At 40.7% G+C, this 14,277-nt stretch overlaps 3 protein-coding genes and 1 non-coding gene across 4 annotated transcripts; 2 read left to right on the top strand and 2 right to left on the bottom strand.

Annotated features, from left to right (window-relative positions):
• Positions 1-1,960: 1,960 nt before the first annotated feature.
• rpl39 (ribosomal protein L39) lies at positions 1,961-5,544 on the top strand. The gene is made up of 3 exons (XM_013271327.2): positions 1,961-2,084; positions 2,399-2,502; positions 5,332-5,544. Exons 1-3 carry the CDS (start codon positions 2,082-2,084, stop codon positions 5,378-5,380), a joined length of 156 nt encoding a protein of 51 aa, XP_013126781.1. The 5' UTR covers positions 1,961-2,081; the 3' UTR covers positions 5,381-5,544.
• On the top strand, positions 3,986-4,120 carry LOC112842507 (small nucleolar RNA SNORA69). The gene has a single exon (XR_003214308.1). It is a non-coding gene; the product is annotated as a small nucleolar RNA SNORA69 (small nucleolar RNA).
• sowahd (sosondowah ankyrin repeat domain family d) lies at positions 5,326-7,701 on the bottom strand. Its single transcript, XM_005467398.4, has 2 exons — positions 7,507-7,701; positions 5,326-7,371 (listed from the first exon to the last, which is right to left on the bottom strand). Exon 2 carries the CDS (start codon positions 7,251-7,253, stop codon positions 6,285-6,287), a length of 969 nt encoding a protein of 322 aa, XP_005467455.1. The 5' UTR covers positions 7,254-7,371; positions 7,507-7,701; the 3' UTR covers positions 5,326-6,284.
• A 106-nt stretch (positions 7,702-7,807) lies between these two features.
• Positions 7,808-14,249, bottom strand: pttg1 (PTTG1 regulator of sister chromatid separation, securin). The gene is made up of 6 exons (XM_003445196.4): positions 14,095-14,249; positions 12,334-12,421; positions 12,082-12,212; positions 11,908-12,004; positions 10,254-10,412; positions 7,808-7,946 (listed from the first exon to the last, which is right to left on the bottom strand). Exons 2-6 carry the CDS (start codon positions 12,419-12,421, stop codon positions 7,864-7,866), a joined length of 558 nt encoding a protein of 185 aa, XP_003445244.1. The 5' UTR covers positions 14,095-14,249; the 3' UTR covers positions 7,808-7,863.
• Between the last annotated feature and the right edge of the window lie 28 nt (positions 14,250-14,277).

Below are 14,277 nucleotides of genomic sequence, written 5' to 3'. Positions count from 1 at the left end.
AATTTATGGACTATGCTTAAAAGCCAGGAAACCAATCAATTTAAGTGAACTCTATCAATTCTCCTAAGAAGAGTAATCAAATGTCCAGCCAGAGTAATGCCAGAAGCATTTGCTCGAGATGTAACTTGCTAAAGGACATTTAACTTAATATTAGTGGGGAATAGACATACTTCAGGATTAGTGAAAAAAAATAAATTCAAACCCGTGCACCCAATTCTTGTTTTTTAAGATCATTAAAGATGCTGTACAATATTTCTACCTTGGAAACAAATCAAGAAATCATTAAAAGCTCAAATTACCATGGCATTCACAATGACTTCCACTGTAGCATAGCAAAATAAATAAAAATATAAATAAAACTCCTTTTTTCCACTTGTAGTTATGCTCCTACTTCTGTTTTTTTCTGTTTCTTCTCTAAAATTCAACTTAGGATTTGGTGAGTGACAAGTGTCTGTATTATGTTGTCTGTGGTTTACTGAGTATAGACACCTGAGGCCAGCACTATGGCTTCACTGAGGCTAACAACAGCAGCCATCAGGCTAGGCAATGACACAAAGGCAGTCATCCACTCCCAATCTCACAATGACACTTTCACATGAAAGAGGTGGAGATGGCGGAATATGACCAAACACAAACAGGGACATGTCTGCTGGCAGCATTGTGGCTCATATTACAAAAGAAAATATAACTTTTTATAATAACACAGTGCAGGCTGAAAGCATGTAGTATGTCTATTGAAACTGAAACCAGGAAGAAAAACTGAAAAAAAAATTGCCATTAAAACAACGGGGAATCTGGCAAATGAGAGTAAGAGAAGAATGGATTAACCATCCAGTGCACAAGAGAGGTGTGGAAGAGGGTGGAGCCAGGGTGGAATGGATGGAGACGTGTCAGGGTTAATTTCTGATAGAAGGATCACAGCAAGAGTGAAAGGGAAGGTTTAGAAGGTGGAAGTGAAACCTGCAAAGCTGGAGGTGACAGAGTTGAAGATTTTCATTGGGAGTGACAAGGATGGACAAGATTAGAAATGAGTATATCAGAGGGACAGCTCAGGTCAGGCTGTTTGGAGACAAAGTTAGAGAGGCAAGTCTGAGATTGTTTGGACATGTGCAGAGAGGGATAGTGGATATACTGGGCATAGAATCTTGAATGTGGAGGTGCCAGGCAGAAGGAAACATGGAGGACCACGGAAAAGATTTGTGGATGTCGTGAATGATCGATCTTTCTGAAGAGCTGGCCAGGTGGCAGAGATTCAACTACAGAATGTATGGGGTGTGTACTGTCCTTAGTGATACTGTCTGCCTGCCTTTTCTCTCTATGATGATGGCACAAATGGAGTCCAGATGTGGGAGCTTCATCTCAACAATGTGCTGTGCCATTTTCACCACTTGGTGAAGATCTTTCATGAGTGCAGCTGGGATACCATACCACACTGGTTCAACGCTTATCAGGATGGATTCCAGTGTACTCCTGTTAGAAGTCTGGCCTGCTGAGGAGTATGCTAAGAATAAGATGAGACGGAGGCAGATGAGCTGCTATGGCAACCCCTAAAGAGACCATGTAAAAGAAGAAGAAGAAAGTCAAGTAATGACTAAAACCTAGACTATTTTTTTAAAGCAGGTACTCTGCTTTATAATCATATATTGAGGTTTTATAGAGAACAAAAAGTTAAAAACTGGAAAGTATATCAGAAATAAAGTAACTCCTGTGATTTTGTGTTTCTTGATCACTTCAGCTATGGTACTCAAAGACTTTAGATGCTTTAGATGCTCTGAAAAACCTAGAAATCTTTCAGGTATTGTGACCATATTGGTGTGAAGTGACTACTTAGTAAAACTAAAAAACCCTGAAGTCAGTAATCCTGTTTCTTAGTTCAAGGCTCCGGCTCTGTGTTAACTATCTCTTGAATGAGAAAGGCAAACCGTTAAAACTATGACATGTACTTCCTCCAGTGACTTGTTGGTGTCGCTGTTTGTAGGACGTCGAACAGTTTTTTGGACGCCTATTGGTCAAAAAGCCGTGGCGTCACTTCTCTCGTTCTTTTCGACCACCGCCATAGTGGGGAAAGGACTGTGGACAAAATGGTAAATAGAAAATCTACAAACATCCGAGCTAGCAGGGCTTATTAAAGTCCCCCGAAACCTTAAGCATTTAAAACTAAAATTAATGTCACAATAACAATGTGTATGTTATACGAAAAAAATGAGATGGAGCATATTAAAAGTGCTCAGTGATGCTAGCCGGTACCGTGGTTCTGCGCATGCTAGCGGCCAGCTTGTTCAATTTAGCAATGAAAGCTTTAAAAAAATTAGTTTTAAACCAGAAGCATTTGGTTAAAGATGTATAGACTTGGTGTTTTTAATGATTGTGTTAATACGGTGTCTTTTACGTCTTCCAGTCGTCCCACAAGACTTTCAGAATCAAGCGCTTCCTCGCCAAGAAGCAGAAACAGAACAGGCCGATTCCTCAGTGGATCAGAATGAAGACCGGCAACAAGATCAGGTGAGCTTACCATGACTGATTTTACCTGGCCTGTGCATCTTGTAAGGCCGAGAGCTGACGGTATACGGGTTCCCACATTTGTATACGTTATTGTAATCATGTAATCCATCTCTGTTCAGTGCTGCAGGCTGATGAGAACCAAGACAGAAAGGGGAAAGCTGATTTTTATTTTTTTTATTTTTATTTTTTAAATGCTGCAAAGTCTCTAGTTTCAAACATTCTTTCAAGCTGCATATGACCATTTAAGATTAGTATATTTATTTTCATCATGTCTCCCCCACCACTGGAATCCTCTGCCGCCTCCTTCTCACCTCAAGCATAAACATGCTTATTTGTTCCCAATCAGCAGTCGGTCAGACCAGATTGAAAGAACGTTTCAGTAACATCAGTTCCATTAGAACCTATTCGGGTCAGCTGGTTTTCAGGGTTTTCCATTAGGTCATAGTACCTGATACCAGGTACTTTTTTAATGCGTACTTCGCCAGGGTCCAGCAAACAACCCCACACATATTAGGTGGTGCTGTTATGGAAAACGAGTCACCCTGATCAGAGTAGGTACTAATGGAAAAAGGGCCAATCACTTTTTTAGGTTTTATACCTTTTTTAGGACTCCTTGCTGTCCACATCAACAGCTTTGTCAGTCAATGTAATCATTTGATTGTGTCCTGCACATCCCTGCTTCCTTTATTTTCCATTTGTGAATTCATCAGTTCTCTGTAATCCAGTCATAAGGCAGGCAAGGGGAGAGGAGAGATTTGAATACTTTTGCATGAAGTGTGGCCTCATTGCAGTTTAAGGAGAGAAGGTTTCTAGTTAATATTACCCTTAAATTAAATGATTTAGTTTTGCTGTGGAAAGAGTATAAGTGTGTGAATATATTTAATATTCTGTAAATAAATAAATAATGATAATTCACTGTAGTCCCATTCAATGCTAGATTAATTTTATTGTAGCATTTTAATGCATAATGCAGCCATTGCAAAATGAATGTATCTCTGAAGCTTCTAATGATCCTGTTGAGGCTGCTGTAGCTGGTGCAGCAATAAGTGATGTAGCCGATGTTGTTGGTGAACTTTCATATCACACTGCATTTCTAATATTTTTAGCACAGTGTATATCATCAGTGACGCCTTTAAGCCTCTTTTCCCCTTGTTGCAGTGGTTTTGAATTTAACTTGTAAATTTGGTGTCGAAAACATTTGTGCTTATGAAATTTCCTTAAAGGTGTAAATCAGTTATTCCACCGTGAGGGTTGTTAAGGGTACTGCAGGGATGATAGATTAATTTGGAAAGAACTCCCTAATTTCAGGTTTTTGTGATGTCAGCATTGCGATGAGGTGGTCCACAGATGGCTCAAATCTTAGTGAAGCTGAGTGTCTGTTTAAATGGCCTGTCAACACTCAATTTCATTGCTGAGCTGCACGTGTTATCAGGAAGTGCTGACGCACCTGAGTGTAATTGCAGGGAGGAACTTCATCTCATGTAAAGCAGGTCTGCAATTGCAGCACTTAGTTACAGTGGAGTGCTGTCATTAACCCTGCTGAGAGCATGTTTCTGCTGCAGAGCTTGTTCTCTCACTCGCTGTGCCGGTGGTGAGGAAACTCTGTAGCCGAACACTAATGACCGATCTGCTTTTCTTTGGCTCCGTCATCTTGTATAAACTCTGTGGATGCCATGATTGCCATGAATACTGCAGTGATTTAGTGCCTGTAAAAAGTGACAGTATTTCTAATGATCTCTTCAAAGGGGAATTTAAATTCACTAAATCAGTATAGGGCTTTGTATTGACTTACAATAATAGTTACCACACTGAACAATACACAATGTACGTGCTGTGCTGGAGAATCTGAAACTAGACGCACATAAACAACTTTGCATACTCTGAACCTGTGAACCAACGATTCATTTGAATATTTCCTTGGTGTGGAGCATTATTAAGAAAGCTCTCACCACTCAATAGAGACTGTTAAAGCTACTATTTATATGGTTTCGACCACTTAAATTGTTGTAAAACCATGTTGGTGTTTTGAAAGCTCATGTGATGCAAGAGATCTGACACCATGGGAGACTATGTTCTCATTACCCAATGATTTGCGATGGACAAATCCTTACCCAATGAACATTGGATGATCCTCCTTTGACTTAAAACAAAAAAGAGACCACAAATAACAAGCTTTTAATGTGATCTGAGACTGGTAGTTAAGCCCATAACGCAATCTTGCAAGGTTTTACTGAGGTCACAGAAGCTTGTCTTGAGTTTGAGAAGACTTCTAGACTTCTTGTGACCAGAAGAGTGCTCCCCTTGTGGTCATTTAAAGGATTGCAGGTTTAAGGCACTTGGCTTCACTTTGCAGTACCTGAAGCATTGTTCCATGTTTTATACTGTCTGTGAGTTTGACTTTTAAGAAAACTTTAGTTGCGTACCCTCAATTTGCACACAAATAAATGATGACCTGCCGCAGACCAATTCAAAGGAACTTACCAAAGTAAATGTAGAGGCATACATTTATTAGGAAAAGCACATGGGGAGGTGCAATTAGTAATCCATTAAGTGTTCCACGGTGGCAGGTTGTACAAAAATCACATTTATCAGCTACACCGGTGTTTGTTTTTCCCGCTACAATAAGCTCCCCCCAAAAATTCAGTTTATTTGCAGTTTGACAGCAAGTTTAAAGATCAGCAACAGAGATAATGTTAGCCATGTTTTTGTACAGAGAGATTTTAATTCTTTCCACTCAGGGTTTGACAGTGTGACAGTTTAATAGTTTGCCAACATCAGAATCTCAGTGTTTTTCTCCTGACAGGTTTATTTTTTGTTCTTTCATTTTAGGTACAACTCCAAGAGGAGACACTGGAGGAGGACCAAGCTTGGCCTGTAAACATGAGGCTCTGTGGATCCCAGCATCACAACATCTGCCAGGAACTCCAGCTGCTGGACTGACTGCAGGGGACAAGCCATGTTATCTGGAGCAGGAATTATTTTGTACAGATACTCTGGTTATACTCGTGTTTGACAATAAAAGATCATTGATCAAACGTGAAATGGTGTCTTTTTCTCTCCCCCAAAGTGTTTACTTTTCTCAGGAAAATCAAATATGTAAGAGCGGCCATGCTGACACAGCTCTGCAAAAAGCACTTGGACTGAAAGGGGTTTGTGTTTAACCACACAGCTAACACTTATGAATCACAGTTTCATGGAAAACTGTTCACTTGCAGTTTAGTGTGGATTTGAGTTCTGACGTTGTAGTCTTTGGACTAAATACCAGAGGTATTAAAGGAAGCCTCATCGAGCAGCAGGATAAACTATGAAAAAATGATTTCAGAGATCACACACTGCAGGGAAAGCTCCTACACAGCCAATTACTAATATTAGAGTTGACACAAGTAGCGCAAATGAGTCTGGCCAGGAAGCAGAAAAAGTCTATTAAAAGCAGCTTATGAAAGACAAAATAACACTTTAAAGTTTGTGTGGAATAAATTCCTTTCACTTATCAAGTTTGGCTATTTTACTGAAATGTGTTTAGAAATCAGTCATCTTGTAAACACTGCTTGTCTTGGATGAGTGAAGCACATCCACCAATATAAGTGAGTATTTTGATTCTGGAAAGCATACTTGGAAAAACTGGACATTCTTGCTGCCTTAACATTTAGCTTGATCTTTACCGCTTGAATAGTCAACATTACCTAAAAACTAGCCTTTCATTGAGTTCACGACCCCTTCTGAAACTAACAAAAATAGTGGAGTGATGATGCACATATTGGAAAGTATGTGTCACCCCCCACTCATGTTTTGCTTCCAAGTAAAGAAGGAAAGGAGGGCAGCAGCTTTTTTAGAGACCCAAACCTCCAGCCGCTTCTCCTCTTAGTCCGGTCAAAGTGCTTCACTTCCTCTGCCTCCACAACATCATCCTCGTCACATGCGGTCAAGTTCACTGCGCCAGCACAGTTGTTGTTGCCGTTCTTGTTGACGTTTTGCGTACATCCCCAGCTGTGCTCTTCATCCCAGGCCCCCAGCAGCTCCTTCATCTCCGGCGGGGCGTTTTCCCTCAGATACTGCCAGGGCCTCTTTCCGTTGTAGTCCATTACGTTCACGTTGGCATTGAAAGCTCCGACCAGCAGCTTGATGACCATGTACTGACTGTGCATGCTGGCGAGGTGCAGAGGCGTGAGCCCACCGCTGCCCTTCAGGTTCACGTTCACGGGGATGCCCTCGCTTTGTGCATGGCGCAAAACTTTGATCAGAGTCTCGTCCTGTCCCCTCTTGGCCAGCCAATGCAGGACAGAGTAGCCGCTGATGAAATCCCTCCTGGTTAATAGCTGGGGGTCCTCTGAGATAAAATCCATGATGATTTCATAGCTGCCCTCCACCGCTGAGAGCATCCACGCGTGCTCCATCGGATACAAAGCCCAGTCCGTGTCCTCCTCGCCGGAGCGGCTGTAGCTCTGCAAGGACAGCACGCTGCTAAACCCGCTGTTGGACGAGTTCCCGAGAAGCAGCTCCTTCAGGTACTTTTTACGCATAGCGGGTGTGATCGACTCCCTCTCCGGAGCGACGCTGTCACAGACTTCTTGCTGCCTCTGCAGCCTCGTCCTACGCTGGAAACTCCCGGGCACTGGCATGGGCATGACCTGCATGCCGTATCTGGACAATCGCTCCACAACGGTGCCCTTTTTAGACCCCCTGCCGCCGTGGGCGTCGGTATTGCTGACAGCTGGTTCAGACACAGCGTCATCCGAGCTGCGCCCAAGCATGTCGTCTGAATTCTTCTGCAGAGTTCAAGGCTATTTCCTTTTTATTTAGACAACACCCCGAAGATATGTCAAATTATAGACATGAAACCATTTCCTCCGCTTGACTGAACTCTGTCCCCTGTGTAAGGGAGGAAAAAGCTCTTTAAAACATTTCAGCTAACGCGATTATTGGCGAACACACAAGTTCCTCATTTTGCCATGTTAAGAAGCCAAACCTACTCTTAAGTTTCCGTCTTAAACTGCTGCCACTTACCTGTTCTGCGCTCAAACCGCACACACCGACTCCTCAGGTGCGCCACCCAGTAGGTGATCTAAAAATCACGTAACACGTCACGAGTAATTTTAACCGTTCATCCCCCAAAAAAGCTACACACGAAGCACAAATTATTCTTCGTCTTGCAGGAGGAACCGAGACAAAGTCCACTCATCTCCCAATAGCGGGAAACCCTCACATGACCACCGATGGACTTTAAAAGCAGGAAGTAATATAGGGAATACTTTCCTGGCCAGTCACCAATTAGAAAGTGCAGCTCCAGCACAAAAAACACAGCAGGCATGATTGAAAAACAACTTTATTTCAATTAAAAGCAGATAAAACAAAAACACAACTTTAATCAGTATCAGGTTCTGGAGGAAGCTCCACTGTTAGCTCCTCGAGAGTCTGAAGAAAGGCATCCAGCTCCGCACTGCAATCTGCAGAGAGATACAGGGAAGTTAATGATACCTGTAGTTAATTATACCAGGAGATTCCAACTTGTGCTTCAGATGCAAAGGATACAATTACAGTTGCTTAATAACAGTGGTTTTATTTGAGTGCTGGATACCATTTATAAATCCCAAAGTCCTAAATTGTACATCTAACCCATTAGAGCAGAGGTTGTGAAATTGAGAAAGCAGAGTGCCAAATTGAGGGCCACATAAAAATGCCATGTTTGTAATGTCTCATTCCAGAGTGTTTATAGTGGCAGCTGTCACTTTCGTGCTGGTGTGTACTTTTAACCATTTTTGAGGTGAGATTTCTTGACACTAGGTGCACTTGTCAGAGTTGGGAAGATTTAATCTGCTAGGATGGAACAGAATTTAAATTTGTTTCTACTCTTGCAGTTAGCAGCCATCACAGGGTACGCCATACTGCAAGACAGAACCAAAATGATGAGATGATAGGAATTAAACTGCTTTCCAGGAATAAACCTCTGGGAAAACCCTGTTTTAGAGTGAGGGACAAAAGAGACCAGGGGTGACACTGACGAGAAATGCATTAGTCCTATTTCCCAAAGGCTCCTGAATCATAGCTTAGGAATGCACTTGTATCATCGACCTAATTTTATGTTGGGGAATACTGGCCCTGCTGACAGATGTAGCGTTTACTGATGTCTGAGGCTGGTATTCGGTTCAAGTCATCAATTTTGCACAGGTAAGGGAGGCAAAATGTATTTAAGTGTAAAAACAAAAACCTAAAATCAATGCATCTCCAGCATTATTTGAAGTGAAAATGAACTGTACAGCCACATTTCTTTCCTTGTTCCTCCATTGTACTACACAAAGCCCAGCCCTATTCCCTAAGGCATGATTTGAGCCCCGAGTTTTGTGTTATGTCACCATAGTGACTTGCGCTGTAGAGCAGGTTAGGTCTGTAGCAAGTTCTCTGGAAAGTCATCACCATTCCTGGAAGACACCTTAGACCTCTAATAAGAATCTGCATTTGTCACAGGTTCTTAGGATTAAAACTGATTCCTCAGTTACCGTTTTTTTGGCTAAAAACCATTTTATATTGTTCTATAAACAGTGATCCTAAGAAAAGGACACCTAATGTTAATCAAATTCAGTTCTTACTTCCATTCATCTTTTCAGACTGTTCAACACCAGAGCTGCTACAGAGACTAAGCCATCTTGTGCACATCTAAACATTAATTTAATAAAAAAAACAGTTGCAGTCTGTTAAGTTCTGCCAAGCCTTAAAGACAGCCGTGATACTGTTCATCTTAACTGGCATTTATTATTCTCACCTTTCCTTCCTGGCTGTAATAAAGCAATCATTTCAGTCTTGTCCGATTTAGACTACTGCGGGAAATCCATGCGTTACTTAGGACTTGACCACAAACCCCTTTTAAGCCTGCATCATAGCCTTTCACGTAACCCGATGTACACCTCCCGAGAAATGCAACTACACCTCAGGCTGACCTAACCTGCAATGACCAAATTATGTTGAAGGCTACAGTGTATGGTTGAAAGGCGTTTCCAGTTATGTTGCAAGTTATGACAGATTTCCTGCAGTAGACTAAATCAGGGATTACTGACCAGAAGTACTCAACACATTCAGGGTTTAATCTCACACCTGTGTAGCTTTCAACCTGTACTGTGCGCTTAATCTCCACCCCCACCCACTTTAGTTTTATCTTTCCCTGCAAAATCAGTTGCTCTGCAGCCAGCAGACTTATCTGTGTTTCAGGTTGACCACATTCTGACAATGCCACCTCTTTCATGAGAACATGCTCACAGCCAGACTGGGAAACCCTTTGTATGACCGTTTAGACTAATAGCTGTTGATGTTGGAGAAAGTGAAACTTGATAACAAAGATATCCTGGTATACTGAACTTCCTTGTTAGTTCAGGGACAGATTTTAGAGGACAACATTTCACTCACTAGAAGTGTTTAGGAAATATAGTGGAGCTTACACTCCAATGAATCAGTGATTGTGATCTTCAGACTAAGCACTAGTGTGGCTGCAGAACATCTTAAAGTTAGGTCTTTTTTGTGTTAAAAAAAAAAAAAAAAAGGAAGAAAAAAGAAGCTAGGATTCGATGTAGAAGGACTCATTTAGGTGAACTAAACCTTATAAAGCTGCTTTGTTACAGTGCAGCAATATTCAGATTTTTAAATCACCATAAACTTGAGCTCCCATAGTAATGCACGTTTATGATTTTAACCACTGCAGTGGTTCTTTGCATTAAACCAGGTGCTTGAAATATGGTTCTTTGCCCCTGACCAAAAGTTGATACCTGAATGTTTCAAAATCACAGGTGGTGGGTTTGGAAGTGGTGCCAGCTCTTCAAAGTCATCCTCACACATATCAGGTACTTGTGAGAAACAGGCGAGTCCAGGTAAGGCAAGTTTACTTAGAGGAATCAAGTCTTCAGGTGCGTCATACTTCAAGTACTCTGGAAATGCAAATAGAAAACAAGGAAAGGTTGTTGAGGAGATTCATAAAATTGAACGATTTTACCATTTTGTTATGGTTGCAAGCTAATACTTCTATCACAAGATGGGACAAGTGGTTGAAATCTATCCAAAATCAGTTTCTTCAAGGTGCTTCTCATAGGTATATAAACTTTTCTATGCCCAGGGCTCTAGACTAACTTTTTGCCACAGTTGCACTGGTGCACCCAACTTTTTTCCTTAGGTGCACCCAAATTTTTCAACCGCATCACTTAACACTGGAGTTTTACATGTTCACTTTTTTTCTTCTATTTTTTTTTTTTTTTTTTTTTTTTAAATTGCTGCCCATACAGACAATATTGATTTGTAAATATTAACTAACAATCTTGTCAACACAAAGTTCTTCATTTGGAGCATGGTTCTACAGGAAAGATAAGTTAACGAACAAGTGCTTGTACTTAAAGTGCTTCACTGAGCTGAAATTTAAACTTAAAACTTCAAGATATTTTAAATAACAAGAAAATCTAAATTAAAAGTGCCTCAAAGGCTTCAAACTGAACAGCTTGATATCTTATGGACCATCTTTCATTGCAGTCAAATGCCCCTCAGATGGTCAACTCCAAATTCAGCATTGCTGGCCATGGTCTTTCCACACTCACGACAGTAAATGCACTGCATCATGTTGCCAGCTTTTCTGTATTTCAGCCAGGGAAACGGTCAAGCCACTCTCTTCGAAATGTATACACTTTCCCCATTTTACTTTCAGTGGGCTCTGGCTCAGTTGATTGGATTTGGCTAATTATCTGATGCTGTCTCTGGACTAGTGTTAGACATAACCTGAGAGGTTGATGGCTCCGTGTCAGAGCACGGGCTATGAATTTCAGACTGATCAGGCCATAACTTCATGAAAGTTATCAATTGTTCTTTTCATTTTTTTCCTCATTACCCACAGCTACGTCCACTTCTATTGGGCCTAGGGTACTCACCTTTTTTTAGTTGCACCATTGAGAAATTAGGATACATGTGCAACCAAACTGGTTGCACTCTAGAGCCCTGTATATGTCTCCCTACATTTGTATATGTGTTGTCAATTCATGAATACAATGTCATGTTTTCACTACTAGAATTGCCTCAGTCAACAGCTTCTTTCTTTGGTCTTATTTATAAAAAAATAAAAAATAAAAAAAATTAAAAAGAGTCATTTAACCTTGATTAAAAACTAATTTTAAAAAGCCACATCACGGCCTTATTCAAGTATACCTGAATCATATTTTGATTTCACAAGTTTGAGGCAAACCTTCCGATTACTTGACCAAATCAAAAATTAGCTTCAAATGAAAGCATAAACTTGTGCTACAGTGCAGCAGCATTTTAAATGCAGCTTTAAGTTGACGGGTCAAATATGCAGCAACTTTCCAAATTCTGCCATACTGTTTTTGCCCTTTTAGAATAAACACCAAGCAGAGCTTAACCATTACAACTTATAGCATCAGTTACCTAGTGGGTCATAAGAGAACAACTTCTCAGTTTCTGGATACTCCACATTGGCTTGAGGTGCATTTTTGACTTTGGTTTCCTCAAGGCAAACTGGTGGCTGTGGCAGAGAAAAATCAAATGAGTCAGAATACAGCCAAGCATTTAGTGTATACTTGATTAATTATAGTGTCCAACCTGTTTTAAGAGTTTCTTCTCTTGTTTGCCGATGGCAGGGGTCGAGACTTTTACGTTAAGGCAGCCAAAAGCCTTCCGTCCAGATGGCAGAGGGGTGCTGAATGTTTTTGTAGGAGATTTGACTAGTTTCTCTGAATGCAGAGACAAAAAAGTTAATGTGGCATCCATGCAAATGTTATCAGCGTTTCAAGAGAAGAAATTTGAAAGGAGAAAAAAAAAAAAAAAAAAGTTGACCAAAGACAATTTTCATACCTGGAGCAGACTGAAGCCGCTGCCTCATTTTCTGTGTAGGTGCATGGAGACCTGCATTTTCCCGCTCTGCAAAGATTATATTCGCCATCTGAAAACAAGACGACATTGGCTACTGCAACACTTTATATAGGGAGAGAATTTCTATAGCAGCATTTAACACAATACAGCAAAGAGTACCTCTTAACAGGCTAGTCCTTTTCTTGCTTTTGTCATATAGTACTAAACTGAATACAATCAGCATTTGTATGTGTGAGAATGGGACTTTCCTAAGTAAAGAGTTGGGTGAGCATCAGCTCCTGGTAGCAAACTGCTTTCAGTTCAGTAGCCTTTTATGAATACAGTGCTGCAACTAATGGCACGTTTGGCAGCATTACAGGCTACAGCATTGTTGCAGCAAACATAATATGCTTCTACTCATACCTTAAAGACCTCTTAGCACCACATTTCCACAAATCACTTTACTCTGAGTGCAGGCTTACTTTCAGTTCCTAGAGCTTCCAGAAGTAGAATGGGAGGCAGTGCCTTCAGCCTGCTCGTACTAAACCAGCTTCTACCTTGGGGTCAGGAAACTGACAACAGCTCTACTGTTAAAAGTTAGGTGTAAATCCTTTTTCTAAAGCTTATAGTTAGAGTTGAGGTGACCCTGAGGTACTGAAACATACATCAGATTCATTCATCTCCCTCTAAACTTCCAACCAATTGCAGCAGATTGTTTCTAATGCAATTATAATTCAACCTGAAACAAATAAAGGTCTGCAAACTGGAATGAATTTGGAAAGTAAAGCACTGAAAAAGATCAAAACAAAGTGGTAAAACTAGTCAATTTATTTTATTTTTAGTTCACTGTAAAGGAGGTGTCAGAGTTATTTTCCCCCACTGGAAGTGATCTGGATGGACAGGACCAAATGAGTATATCAGAGGGTCAGCTCAGATGGAACAATGGAGTCAAAGTTAGAGGCAAGGCTGAGATGGTTTGGATACGTGTAGACGAGGGATGAATGTATAGAAAGGTTGAATATGGAGCTGCCCGGCAGGATGCAAAAATAAGACTACAAAGAAGAGTCATGATGTAGTGAAGGACATGCAGAGGGTTGGTGTGACAGGGGAGCATGACAGGGATACTGAGATTGTTGTGGTGGTCTTTAAAATTGAGCAGCCCAAAGAGAAAACCAACAAGACACTTTGAGACAATTTGTTATTTAAATTAAATTTCAAGTAACTGCAGAGCTCCGGCGGACCCTTTTAACTATATGATTGAAAAAACGAAAACTCAAAGCATTTTTCCAATCAAACTAAAGAGTGCTGCCTCCTAGCGGCTTTTCTTTTTAAAGGAAAAAAAATGTGAGAATTTTATTTGATAAAGTAGAAATAATATAGCATCGATTAACACTAGATGTAGTGTTCTGTCACGGGTAAACTCATTAAGGAAATGAGTGAATCCATCTCTCTCCAGTTTATGCAAATACATACGAGTATAAACTGATGTTATTGGATGCCAAACAGCAACACATAGTAAGTTTAGTTAAGTTAAACAAAACACTTCCACCATAACCAGTAAAACTTCTGCTGAGCAGGAAAGGTTGATTTTGAGGTAGTCTTAAAACAAGAAGGGGATACGGAATCAAAATGTTGCTTTAGTGAGCTAACTAGCTAGCACGCTAGCTCGCGTTATTGACAAAGAGTCTTCGCCATTTAATAAACTTACCGTCGCTGCTAATAAAGTTAGCATTTGCTTTAACAGACCGTTAACACTAACGTTACCTCAGTCCTCTGTGATAGTCGCCGCTAGCTGCTCTCAGATCACAAACTTGTTTTGGTGCGAAAACTTGTACAGCTGCTACCGCGAGTCGTTTTTAAATTCACTGTCCACCTCCCATTGGTCGATGTAGCACACATGACTTGGAATGGGCGTTACGCTAAAAAAAAATAATAAAGATCTGCGAA

The sequence above is a fragment of the Oreochromis niloticus genome, linkage group LG2, assembly GCF_001858045.2.
Source record: "Oreochromis niloticus isolate F11D_XX linkage group LG2, O_niloticus_UMD_NMBU, whole genome shotgun sequence".
Lineage (NCBI taxonomy): Eukaryota > Metazoa > Chordata > Actinopteri > Cichliformes > Cichlidae > Oreochromis > Oreochromis niloticus.
Note: the sequence above shows the minus strand (reverse complement) of the source record. Positions and strands in the feature narration are given on the sequence as shown.

Excerpts from the sequence above, each read along its gene's own strand:
- rpl39 (XM_013271327.2), top strand. Across the intron at positions 2,503-5,331 it reads AAGACCGGCAACAAGATCAG|GTACAACTCCAAGAGGAGAC; the intron begins GTGAGCTTACCA and ends CTTTCATTTTAG.
- sowahd (XM_005467398.4), bottom strand. The coding sequence starts at position 7,253 with ATGCTTGGGCGCAGCTCGGATGACGCTGTGTCTGAACCAGCTGTCAGC.
- pttg1 (XM_003445196.4), bottom strand. The coding sequence starts at position 12,421 with ATGGCGAATATAATCTTTGCAGAGCGGGAAAATGCAGGTCTCCATGCA. Across the intron at positions 12,005-12,081 it reads AGAAGAAACTCTTAAAACAG|CCACCAGTTTGCCTTGAGGA; the intron begins GTTGGACACTAT and ends TCTCTGCCACAG. Across the intron at positions 7,947-10,253 it reads TGTGATTTTGAAACATTCAG|ATTGCAGTGCGGAGCTGGAT; the intron begins GTATCAACTTTT and ends ATCTCTCTGCAG.